Below are 12,942 nucleotides of genomic sequence, written 5' to 3' on the forward strand. Positions count from 1 at the left end.
CCTATCCTCAATTCCCCTTCAGGAGTTTTGGGTTTTATTTATGTTTTGTATTCTTTATTATTCTGAGATGTTTTCCTATTTAGTTATGAACTAAATTCCCTAAATACCTAAGGGGAATAAAACCTAAAACGAATCTTGTTATTATTTTCTGAATTGTATGATAAATATTTAACTTGTTCTTAATTATGTGTTCTTAATTCTTGTTTTGATATCCCAGGATACTGATTCAAGATAAGCTCTTATTCAGAGGAGGAATAGACCCTGTCTAAGAGTACATCTGTCATAATTAAGCGGAGTTGATTGCGCGCCTAGACATAGGGTGACAAGATTTTGCCGGATTAGGGTGAAACCTAATAAGGGGATCCATAGATCGAGTTAATGCAACCCTAGGGTGTTAATTAGAGAAAGGTCTCAATTATTCAATCTAGGGATTAGACGTTATTAGTCTTTAATAGGGATAATAACATAACTTAGGGATCTCTACGGAATAAGTTAAATGAATAAATCGTCCGATTCGGAGCCAGAATAACAAGTACAGTCTAGGTGGATTTTTCCTTAGGTATTGTCTTAATTCAATCGATTTTCCCAAAAGTAATTCCCCAATTCTATTCATTGTGAGTTCTTAGTTTAGATAATTAGTTAGTTAAAACAAAACCCCATTATTCTTAGGCTAAATAATAAAAAGACAGTCATTACTAGTACTTTTAGTTCCTTTGGATTCGACAATCTGGTCCTGCTAAAACTATACTACTGTTCGATAGGTACACTTGCCTACATCGCGATAATAGTTAGTTTCAAGAACGATTAATTATAAATATTTAAAACCTATTACGAAATCTCGCGATCTATCAAGCATACGATTAATGGAAGTGTGATATCGTTTGTAGGTTGGTGACTAAGGGAATTATAGCACGCGTGCTTACCTGGTGTGTACTTACACTGCACACACAAGTAGATCGGCAAAAGCCAAAATACCGAAAAGCTGAAAGTTTGGCTACGGTAGTCTTGCGAGTGCATGAGCACCCGCAAGGGGGAGACCGATACGTTGTTTAAGGTCCATGGCCGATTCCATGGACTTGGGTTGTGAATAGGCCAAATGGGGCGAAATAGGCCCAATGGGCCTAATGGGCTGTTAGGCCCACAATAGGAAAAATTTGATAAGTGATGCTATGTGATAGGAAATTTGTGTGTGACCATGAATATAATGTGATTTGGGCCTGATGGGCCATGTGAATGAGATTGGGCCTAGTGGGTCATATGAATGTGAATTGGCCTTATAGGCCATATGAATGTGAATTTAGCCGGATGGGCCATATAAATGAGATTGGGCCTAGTGGTCCATATACGTATATATAGGGGTTTTGGGCTAGCATATGATGACTGCATAAAACTTAATTAATTTATTAAGGATCGTGGACAAGTCATAGGGTTAAGGTGTGGCAACAGGTATATGCATGTCTAGGATCGGATCTAGGGAGGGCTTGGTACTTAAGCGGTCTTAATGACCCACCTCCTCTTCTCTGGAATCTTACTTGGTGCATAGTATTCGTTCATCTTAGCTCACAGGATTTGTTAACGGGCCAAGGTAAGTAAGACCTGTAATAAAAGAAAATTATCGGAATGCCTCTAAGGGTAAAAATGACCAAAATACCCCTAAGTGTTGAATGTAAGATTTATGGATGTTACATGTATAACTGCTGCATACATACGATTTTCTGTTTAGGTTGCATAGGGGTTGGGAATTATAGAACGGAGGAACTATATGAGGGTCGTATGGTTGCTTGACAACCATGGGTTCACCGACGGCTTTTAAGCCTAATATGTGATTGGTAGCTTGCTGCAATGAAGGTAGTTCCACAACTAGGCTACCATTGGAGTGTATCGAATGGGTGGGTCGATATTTATATCCTCACATGGTGTGTACCGAGGGACGGAGCTGGTGTGTAGCGGATGGATTATTGGGGTGGGTTGCACTGCATTTCATGTGTGATTTTATGGTGAATGATGTTTTCTTGTTACTTGTCGAGGGTTGTACACACTGAGTTTGCGAAAACTCACCCCCTCTTTTTATTTTTCTTAGGTGATGCTCAGTAGAAGGTTCGATGTTTGGAGGGACTTTGGGTGGCCAGCTAGGAAGACAACATGAACTTGTGTTTTGTTTTTTTTTTAAAAAAAAAGCATATGAGATTCTATTTTATTAAGTACTTTTTAGTCTAGATTGTAATAAGGCTTTCTTTTTATTATTATTGGGTTATTATTTTTATGCTATGTAATTATGAGAGGTTAAACATGATTTCTTAAATTATAGCATGTTATTCTACGTTTCCACAACTAAATTTTTAAATGATAAGTTTTCTTAAATCAAATGTTTTAACCAAAGCTTTTGCAACTGAAAAGAGAGTTTTCATAAGTTAACTAAGGTTTCATATCTTGAGGAAGGGTTTTCAATGAAAACAAGGTTTTCGCTAAAACACTTCAATGTTACGCGTCAGATTCAGCCATAGCGTCTGGACTGGGTTTGGAGTGTTACATTTAGTGGTATCAAAGCCAGGTTGCAAAATTAGGACTGTGAAGTGGGCCTTACTATTTGGATTTTAAAAATATCTTGGAAAAAAAAGTGAAATCTTGCTGAGCGGCACACCCAGTCTCCGACGTCGAGCCAAGTAAGTTTTTCTGTTCCTAAGCTTGTTTAAATTATTGTACAATGGATAGTTAAAGGGCTACTTTAGATGAATTTGTTAGAATAGATTTGAAGCCCGTAGGATCTTGAAACTGTAAAGGATTTTCGAAAACAATCTTCTCTTTAAATATTTTCATAAAACATTGGTTTAATTATTAAATTAACAAAAACATCATAAAAATTTCTAATCCAGATAATACGCGAATCGACGATGAGTGCTAGAAGAGGTGCAAGAGGCCGTGGCCGAGGCCACGGAAGTATTAGGGCTGAATTGTTGGCATCGGTCCATATACCCGATGTGGGAGTAGAAGAGGCTCCGGCCTCACCTGCGCCCGAGAATGGACCTTATGAACGGGTCGCAGGAGAAGATGCATTGTCGCAAGCAATGCTGAGAATTTTGGAAAGGGCCGTTGGGCCCAATAATGGCACGGGAAATCGGGGGTCCATTCCGAAGCGACTTCAATCAAATGGGGTTGAGATTTTTAAGGTCGTGGCTGGTGTAGCTCCTAACATGGCTGAATATTGGTTGGAGGCCACGGAAAGGATAATGGACGATCTAGACTTTTCACCTGAACAAAAGCTGAAAATGGTAGTGTCACTGCTAAAGGAAGAAGCCTACCAGTGGTGGTTGACAGTGAAAGAGGGCACCCAACCGGAGTGGGTCACTTGGGAGTTTTTCAAAGATACATTCCAAGGGAAGTATGTGGGTGCAAGCTATGTGGATGCTAAAAGTAAGGAGTTCCTGAACTTGACCCAAGGAAACAAATCGGTGGCGGAGTATGAAGCGGAGTTTCTACGCCTTAGTAGGTATGCAAGAGTAATGGTGGCAACGAACTATGAGCGTTGCATTAGGTTTGAGGATGGACTTAGAGATAGCCTCAGAGTACTGATAGCTCCACAAATGGAGCAAGTTTTCTCGGAGTTGGTGGAGAGGCAAAGATAGCGGAGGAGGTTAAGGGCACTGAACGCTTAAATCGGGAAAAAGAAAGGGGTAGGAACAAGATGGAGGCTAAGACTCCTGGTGTTGGACAGAGGCCTAGGGCTAAGGCCAGAGTTAATGGGCTAGTTAGGGCAAGGCCCCCTGCTGTTAATCCAGGGGTGCCACTTGTGCTGATTGTGGGAGAAGCCATAGAGGCGATTGTTGAAAGAGAACAAGAGCTTATTTCACTTGTGGGTCTCTAGAGCATAGGATCATGGATTGCCCCCAAAGGCTAGGTCGAGTGCCAGTAGTGGGTCAAGGTGGTGCTCAGCCACCAAGGGGTGGTCAGCTACCGCCAAGGGGTCGTGGACAGGCCAGGGGCGGTAATGGCAATGGACGTGGACGTGGAGCACCAGGTGAAATGCAGGCTATGCTGAGGCGAGACAGCCAACTTTGGGTTATGCTGCTCGTTGCCGAGAAGAAGGGGATGCCCCAGATGTGATAACGGATACGTTCTTTATTTACGAGTTACCTTACACTGCATTGATTGACATTGGATCGACTCATTCGGGTGTTGCATGCAATATGACTGAACCTTTAGGTGATATGTTTGAAATTACTGCAAATGAGATGACTGTGATAAGTCTGTTAGGTCAGTCAGTGGGAGTAAGTAAGTTGTTTAGGGAGGTACCCTTAGTAGTTCAAGGGGTTACCTTTTTAGCAAACTTGATAGAGTTGCCGTTTAGTGAGTTTGATTTAATCTTGGGTATGAACTGGTTGGTGAAACACCGAGCCACCTTGGATTGCACTGGAAAGCAAATGGTGTTAAGAACGATAAAGGCCAAGGAGGTGGTGGTGATTAGTGAACGCTAGAATTATCTGTCGAACGTGATTACGGCGTTTAGGGCTGAGAAGTTGGTGTGAAAGGGATGCGAAGCCTATTTGGCTTACATTAGTGATACAGAAGTTAAGAGCGCTACTATTGAGGAGTTGAGAATAGTTAGGGAATTCCCTGATGTTTTCCCCAAGGAGCTGCCGGGGTTGCCACCTAATCGAGAGGTAGAATTTGGAAACGAATTGTTACCTGGTACGGCTCCGGTGTCCATCGCCCCTTATCGAATGGCACCAAAGGAGTTAGCGAAACTTAAGGCACAGATTCAGGAATTGTTGGATCGAGGATTCATCCGACCAAGTATGTCTCCGTGGGGAGCACCGGTGTTATTCGTAAAGAGGAAGGATGGGACATTGTGAATGTGCATCGACTACCGGCAGTTAAACAAGTTAACTATTAAAAATAAGTACCCTTTTTCGAGAATCGATGATCTTTTTCATCAGTTTGGGGGAGCTTTCGTTCTCAAAGATTGACCTGCATTCACGATATCACCAATTGAGGGTTAAGGAGGCAGATGTTCATAAGACAACTTTCAGACTCATTATGGGCACTACGAGTTCTTAGTGATGCCATTCGGACTGATGAATGCACCTGCCGCTTTCATGGATCTCATGAATCAGGTTTTCCAACCCTACTTGGATCAGTTCGTGGTAGCCTTTATAGAAGACATTTTGGTGTACTCAAAAGATGAGGATGAGCATGATGCACACTTAAGGATTGTGTTATAGACTTTGAGGGAGAAACAGTTGTATGCCAAATTCAGTAAGTGTGAACTTTGGCTAAGGGAGGTTACTTTTCTAGGACATGTGGTGTAAGTCGAGGGGATTAAGGTGGATCCCTAAAAAATTGAAGCGGTGTTAGACTGGAAAACACTAAAGTAAATATCGAAAATCTGAAGTTTTCTGGGCTTGGCAGGATACTATAGGCGGTTTGTTGAGGGCTTTTCAGTAATTACTGCACCCTTAACTAAGTTGTTGAGGAAGGGGGTACCATTTGTTTGGACGGACAAGTAGCAAGAGAGTTTTGGAAAGCTTAAAAAGGTTTTAACTGAGGCCCCTGTGTTGATTCAGCCAGTGCCTGGGAAGGAGTTTACGATTTATAGTGACGCGTCGCATGTGGGCTTAGGATGTGTACGCGTCACGGCAACTTAAGACTCACGAGGTGAATTACCCAACCCATGATTTGGAGCTAGTTGTAATGGTTTTCGCACTAAAGATATAGAGGCATTACTTATACAAGGAGAAGTGTATAATTTATTCGGACCACAAGAGTTTGAAGTACCTCCTTACCCAAAAGGAGCTAAACCTTAGGCAGTGTAGGTGGGTGGAATTGTTGAAGGATTATGATTGTACGATTGAATACCACCCTGGCAAGGCTAATGTGGTAGCCGACGCGTTGAGTCGTATGGATAAGTCAGACTTGAGGGCTATACCCACTCGTTTAAGCTTGATGGATGATGGTAGCTTGTTAGTTGAGCTTCAAGTAAAGCCAGTGTGGGTCGAGCAGATAAGGAGTATGCAATTGATAGATGAGACCTTGGGTGCTCGTCTTAGACAAGTAGAGAATGGGGAGACATCAGAATTTGGGATAAATAGTGAAGGAGTATTGTGTTTCCGTGAGAGAATGTGTATACCAAAGGCCAATGATCTAAGGCAGTCTATTCTGCGGGAAGCACATAGTGGTCTCTACGCAATGCATCCTGGTGGAAACAAGATGTATCAAAATTTTCGTGAACTTTATTGGTGGCCTGGACTTAAGCGCGAGGTTATGGAGTTTGTAAGAAAATGTTTAGTTTGTCAAAAGGTGAAGGCGAAACATCAGCTGCCTTCGAGATTGCTTCAGCCAGTGAAGATTCCACTCTGGAAGTGGGAAATGATCACTATGGACTTTGTTAGTGGGCTACCCTTGACACCTACTAAGAAAGACTCGGTATGGGTTATAGTGGATCGGTTAACCAAGTCTACCCATTTCGTACCGGTTCATACCGATTACTCGTTGCAAAAGCTAGCAAGGTTGTATGTGGCAGAGATTGTCAGGTTGTATGGAGTGCCAATGTCCATAATATCCGATAGGGACCTACGTTTCACTTTGTGATTTTGGAAGAAGCTACATGAGGCGTTAGGTACTAGGTTGAACTTCAGTATGGCATTCCACCCTCAAACTGATGGACAGTCGGAAAGGGTGATCCAAGTATTGGAAGATATGTTGAGGGGATGTGTGATTGAGTTCCGAGGTAGTTGGGAGGACTATTTACCGTTAGCGGAATTCGTGTACAATAATAGCTATCAAGCAAGTATTGGGATGGCTCCGTATGAAGCACTATATGGGCGAAGGTGTCAAACTCCAACATGTTGGACAAAGTTGGGTGAACGAAGAGTTTTGGGCCCTGAGTTAGTAGCAGATACTGAGGATAAGGTGAAGTTGATTCGAGATCGATTGAAGGAGGCCTCAGATAGACAAAAATCGTATGCTGACCTTAAGCGTCGTGAGATAGAGTATGTAGTGGGAGACTTAGTTTTCCTTAAGGTCTCTCCGTGAAAGAAGGTATTTAGGTTTGGACAGAAGGGGAAGCTAAGCCCAAGGTCCATTGGGCCATATCGGTTTGTAAGGCGGATTGGGCCAGTCACTTATCAACTGGAGTTACCTCCTGAACTGAGCCAGATCCACGATGTGTTTCATGTTTCCATGCTGATGCGGTATCGCTCAAATCCTTCACATGTCGTAGCGGTTGAGGAAATCGAGGTCAGGCCAGACCTAACTTTCGAGGAAGAGCCCATACAAATAATTGGACGTGATGTTAACGTACTAAGAAGGAAGTCTGTTTCATTAGCCAAAGTGCTTTGGAGTAATCACAAGGCTGAGGAGGCTACTTGGGAACCTGAAGAAGTGATGTGACGTGTAATGCCCCCTTACCCAAGACCGTCACCGGAGTCGAGCATGAGACATTACTAAACTTATTTTAGCATTTAAACAAGTTCAAACAATTCTCGTAGTAATCTGTCCATCTGCATCATAGTTGCTAAAAAAATATCTCAAGTTACGAAACTCAAAATAAAATTCTATAAATTTTCCCTAAAACTAGACTCATATATCTACTTACTAAGTTTTTTCTAGAATTTTTTCTACGGAAAATTAGTACATTTTACTAGTTAAAGTCTCCCCTATTTCAGGGTTCAGCTACTCTGACCCCTGTGAACTACAAATCAAATTTCTTCTTGTACAGAGATCCAATAACTATTTCGTTTGTTTCTATTAAAAATAGACTAAATAAGGAATCCATACATATAAAGTGTGAGTCTTAATTATATTTACGCAATTTATTATGAATTTATAAAGTCAGAATAGGGAATCCAGAAATTACTCTGACCCTGTTTCACCAAAATGTAAATATCTCATAAAATACAACACTTTTACCTATTTTGTTTCATCAACATGAAAATAGATTCATTAAATTAAATTCCATATTTTATTCATCATCTAATTATATCTCTACTATTTTTAGTGATTTTTCAAACTCACGTCACTGCTGCTATGTGATTCTGTTTTATAGCCAATTTCACCATTTTATGGATTTCCATAGATTAGTTAGCACATAAAGCATACATGTTATCAAATATAATCTTGATTAGCCACTTCAATAGCTAATCATTCTCAAACATTTCCATGCCATCCATGAGCCATTTCATAAGATTATATACACAAAATGATTATAATGCTATACATGCCATATTCCCAAAATATACAAGTCATTATACCGAAATAGTTTGTTGATAGTGTGAGCGCGCCTCCAACCGTTCCCGATCTCCTAGCCAGCTTGACAAAACTACAAATAATAGAGAAGAGGGAGTAAGCATAATTGCTTAGTAAGTTCACATGTAAATAGAAAGTAACATAACTGTGCAATAATACGAAATCCACATTTGCATAATATCACCAAAGCATTCATATCATATTTCTCATTTATGATCCTACCATATTATTGTTATATTGAAGTCTCAACCCGATGGTTAAGTACATAACTGTTAAAATTTTCTCATTCACCACACTTACCAACATGTCACCTTTGTTTTAGGTACTCACCTTATCCATTTAAGATTTACCCGTTGAACATATCGAAATATGATTCGAATACACGGATTTCATGCACATAAGTGCCATACCCGCAGCTAGACAAACTAATAGCCTGCGGAAATTATGTAGCCAAGCTACCATGTAACCCACCCATAAGTGAACTCGGACTTAACTCAACGAGCTCGGGCATTCACATCCATAAGTGAACTCGGACTCAACTCAACGAGCTTGGATGCCTAGTTACATCTCACGAACTCGGACTCAACTCAACAAGCTCGGAACTAAAATATCTTAGTGACATATCACTTGTATTCTAATCTATTCCCAAGGTTCAAATGGGCTTTTTCCTCGATCACACATCTTTGCCGTCTTCCACGAAATATCGAAACCGATACTCGGTAGCAATGCATATTTAACAAGTAGCACACATAATTTGCATATTACTTAATAATAACCACAAAGCATAATATTTCATGATATTAATCATCATATCATATAAATAAAATTAAATTACTTAAAATGACAATTATGTTACTACATTTACACCTGAACTTACCTCGGTACAAAATAAAGAAATTTTGCAATTTAGTACACAATCTTTTCCTTTCCCCGATCAAGGTCGATTCCACGTCTTTCTTGGTCTAAAATAACACATTTACCTGATTTAATACTCACATTTATCAAAATAGTCCTTAACTCTAACTTTGGAAAAATTACAATTTTACCCCTAAACTTTTGCATATTTACACTTTTGCCCCAAAGCTCTAAAATTAATTTTTTTTCCAAAATTCTTATGTTTTATAACATGATGATAATTTTTCCCTTCTATGGAAACATCAAATTCTCACTCTAACATGTAGTTATAAACATTAGGTATTTTTACCGATTATGTCATTTTACTCGTTTTCATGTAAAATCGTTTAGCAAAAGTTGTTTAATACAATTTCAAGCTTCATATTCTACCATAAAACATAAAAATAAACACGTTTCAAGGAAAATCTATTAGGGATTGGTGCAGATCTTGGGAGTACGTGATCAAGGAAAAGCTATTAGGGATTGGTGCTCAAGGTAAGGTTAAGGTGAGGTTTTAGTTTTTGGGTAAAATATGTATTAAACATACGATTAATGGAAGGGTGATATCATTTGTAGGTTGGTGACTAAGGGAATTGCAACACGCGTGCTTACCATGTGTGTACTTACACTGCACACACAAGTAGCTCGGCAAAAGCCAAAATGCTAAAAAGCCGAAATGCCGAAATGCCTAAAGTTTGGCTACAGTAGTCTTGCGAGTGTGTGAGCACCCATAAGGGGGAGACCGTTAGGTTGCCTGAGGCCCATGGTCGATTCCATGGACTTGGGTTGTAAATAGGCCAAATGGGCCAGAATGGGCTAAATGGGCTCAATGGGCTGTTGGGCCCATAATAGGAAAAAATTGATAAGTGATGCTTGTGAGCATGAATATAATGTGATTTGGGCCGAATGGGCCATGTGAATGAGATTGGGTCTAGTGGGCCATATGAATGTGAATTGGGTCTGATGGGCCATATGAACATGAATTGGGCCGGATGGGCCATATAAATGAGATTGGACCTAGTGGGCCATATGCATGTATGTAGGGGTTTTGGGCTAGTGTATGATGACTACATAAAACTTAATTAATTTATTAAGGTCTATGGACAAGTCATAGGGTTACGGTGTGGCAACGGGTATGTGCATGTCTAGGATTGGATCTAGGGAGAGCTTGGTACTTAAGCGGTCTTAATGACCCACCTCCACTTCTCTGGAATCCTACCTGGTGCATAGTCTTCGTTCATCTTAACGGGATTTTTTAACGGGCCAAGGTAAGTAAGACCCGTAATAAAGGAAAACTATCGAAATGCCCCTAAGGGCAAAAATGACCAAAATACCCCTAAGTGTTGAATGTAAGATTTATGGATGTTACATGTATGACTGTTGCATACATACGATATTCTGTTTAGGTTGCGTAAGGGTTGGGAATTATGGAACGGAGGAAGTATATAAAGGCCGCATGGTTGCTTGACAACCATGGGTTCACCGACGGCTTTTAATGTAACATCCCGAAATAGGGCCTAAACGGAATAGTGGTTGCGAAACCATAAATCCGAGGTAGAAAAATTTATTTTATTATTATTTTGAGGTTCATGATATGATTGCATGATTGTGTGAAAATTTCATGATGAAATTCTATGCATAAAGTACTTAAGTTGAGATTAGGGACTAAATCGAATAATTTACAAAACTTGCATTCTAGAAGTTTTTAGTATGAAACTGCTTTGGAATATTAATTAGGAGGGTTTAAATAACAATTTGACCAATTTCTAAGTTCATGGACAAAATAGGACATGGATGGAATTTTTGAAAGTTTAATAAGGAAGGGCATTTTGGTCATTTGGATATTAAATGAAATAAAAAGGGAAAAATAACACAAAATTCATCATCTTCTTCATTAGCACGAAATTTCAAGGGTTCTCCATAGCTAGGGTTTGTTTCAAGCTTTCAAGCTCCATAGTAAGTGATTCCAAGCCCCGTTTTTAATGTTCTTTACGTTTTCAGAGTCCCGGTAGCTCGATAAAGCTTATGCTAGCAATAATTTAAGTTAGGGTTCATATTTGGAAAAATACCCATAGGTGAAAAGTGTTTATTTTGATGTTTTATGATAGAATATGAGGTTTTAAATTATGTTAGACAACTTGTGCTACTCAGTTTTAAGTGAAAACGAGTAAAAGGGCTTAATCGGTAAAAATACCTAATAGTCATAAGTACATGTTAGAGTGTGAATTTGATGTTGTCATAAAAGGGAAAAATGATCAGCATGTCATAAAACATAAGAAAATAGGATGAAGTTAAATTACGAGCCTTGGGGCAAAAGTGCAAATATGTGAAAGTTTGGGGGCAAAAATGTAATTTTTCCAAAGTTTGGGTCAAGGACTGTTTTGATAAATGTGAATATTAAATAAGTTAAATTTGCTATTATAGATCAAGAAGAGCGAAATTCGGGAGTAGATTGGGGAAAAGAAAAAGTAAAGGACTAAATTGTAAAGTTTAGTCACATTTTGTATCGAGGTAAGTTTATAGTAAATAAATGCAATATTCTTTTATTTTACATTATTGTTGTCAATTTCCAGCATTTATATACTTATTTTCTTTGAATATTTAAAGTCGAATTAAAGGCGAAGTGACAGAGAAAAAGCATTAGGAAGCCCCGTTTGAACCTTAGGAATGTTAGGATATTGGGGTTGACAGGACAGGACAGGACAGAAATGAGCCATGTAAGTCCATATCAGTTATATGGCTTTGGAGACAGGAATGAGCCATGTAAGCCCATATTATATATATATGGCATTGGAGACAAGAATAATTCATGTAAGTCCATGTCGAAGACATGGCATTAGCAGGATTTTAATAGACAGGAACGACCCTAGTATCCTTAGTATTCCGAGTGGTTCAACGGGTCATTGTACACATTAAATTACAGTGAATTATCAGCAAAAGGGAAGGTAGATTATATTTATGAATAGTGAAAGGTCAGGTAAGAAAGAAGGTAAGTGAGTAAAAAAGAAGGTAGAAAATGAGAAGTAAAGAAAGTTTATGAGGCTAGGTGACATTATGTATAATTATTCATTATGTTGAATGTTGTAATTTATTTGCTTGTAAGCTTACTAAGCCTAGTGCTTACTCTCTTTATTTTCTTTTTCTTATAGTTTTTATCAAACCACTCGGGGATCGAAGGAAATGTTGGAGACCCAATCACACTATCGAAGAAATCACATTGGTATAGTTAGACGTTTCGTTTTGTGTATGGCATGTATAGGAACTTGGTTTCTTTTGATATGATATGATCAATGAATGATGTGTAAATACTTGCTAGTGATTAGCTAATAGAGTGGCTGATGATATACATGTTTAATAGTGTTAGAATTAAGTGACCCAAATTCTTATTTAAATAAAATACGATGGAAAATAAAATAAAAGTAAAATCCATATAGAACTAGACTTCTTTTATTTTATTTTAGAATAAGGTTTTTTAAACCTTATTAAACTCCATCTATTTTATATTGATTAGGATAAGGTGTTTCAATCATACTAGAATATGGCTTTACAAGCCTATAAATAGACATAGCCTATTCCTCTTGTATTGATTCAAATTTTCAACATAGTGAAGTTTCTTCTCCTCTACCCGTGGTTTTTTCCCCGAAAGGGTTTCCACGTAAAATTTGTGTGTTATTTTATTTTTTCTTGATTTTATTTTATTTTTATTTTTTTCACAAATTGGTATCAGAGCTTCCGGAATCACAGTAATGGCATCTTTGAAGTATGAAATTCCGCTGTTGGATCGCAACACCAGATTTGCATTGTGGC

General features: G+C 38.9%; 1 protein-coding gene across 1 annotated transcript; it reads left to right on the forward strand.

Moving 5' to 3' along the window:
* The first annotated feature begins 5,895 nt into the window (after positions 1–5,895).
* LOC107919075 (uncharacterized) lies at positions 5,896–7,386 on the forward strand. Its single transcript, XM_016848600.1, has 3 exons — positions 5,896–6,356; positions 6,825–7,017; positions 7,153–7,386. Exons 1-3 carry the CDS (start codon positions 5,896–5,898, stop codon positions 7,384–7,386), a joined length of 888 nt encoding a protein of 295 aa, XP_016704089.1.
* The last annotated feature ends 5,556 nt before the right edge of the window (positions 7,387–12,942 follow it).

This window comes from Gossypium hirsutum, chromosome A01 (assembly GCF_007990345.1).
Source record: "Gossypium hirsutum isolate 1008001.06 chromosome A01, Gossypium_hirsutum_v2.1, whole genome shotgun sequence".
NCBI classification, from domain to species: domain Eukaryota; kingdom Viridiplantae; phylum Streptophyta; class Magnoliopsida; order Malvales; family Malvaceae; genus Gossypium; species Gossypium hirsutum.

What these genes read in the sequence shown, in the direction of transcription:
- LOC107919075 (XM_016848600.1), top strand. Translation starts at nt 5,896, where the DNA reads ATGGATAAGTCAGACTTGAGGGCTATACCCACTCGTTTAAGCTTGATG. An exon ending in GTGAAGATTCCACTCTGGAA is followed by an intron (nt 6,357 to 6,824) that starts GTGGGAAATGAT and finishes ATATGGGCGAAG; the next exon opens with GTGTCAAACTCCAACATGTT. An exon ending in GAGACTTAGTTTTCCTTAAG is followed by an intron (nt 7,018 to 7,152) that starts GTCTCTCCGTGA and finishes GAACTGAGCCAG; the next exon opens with ATCCACGATGTGTTTCATGT.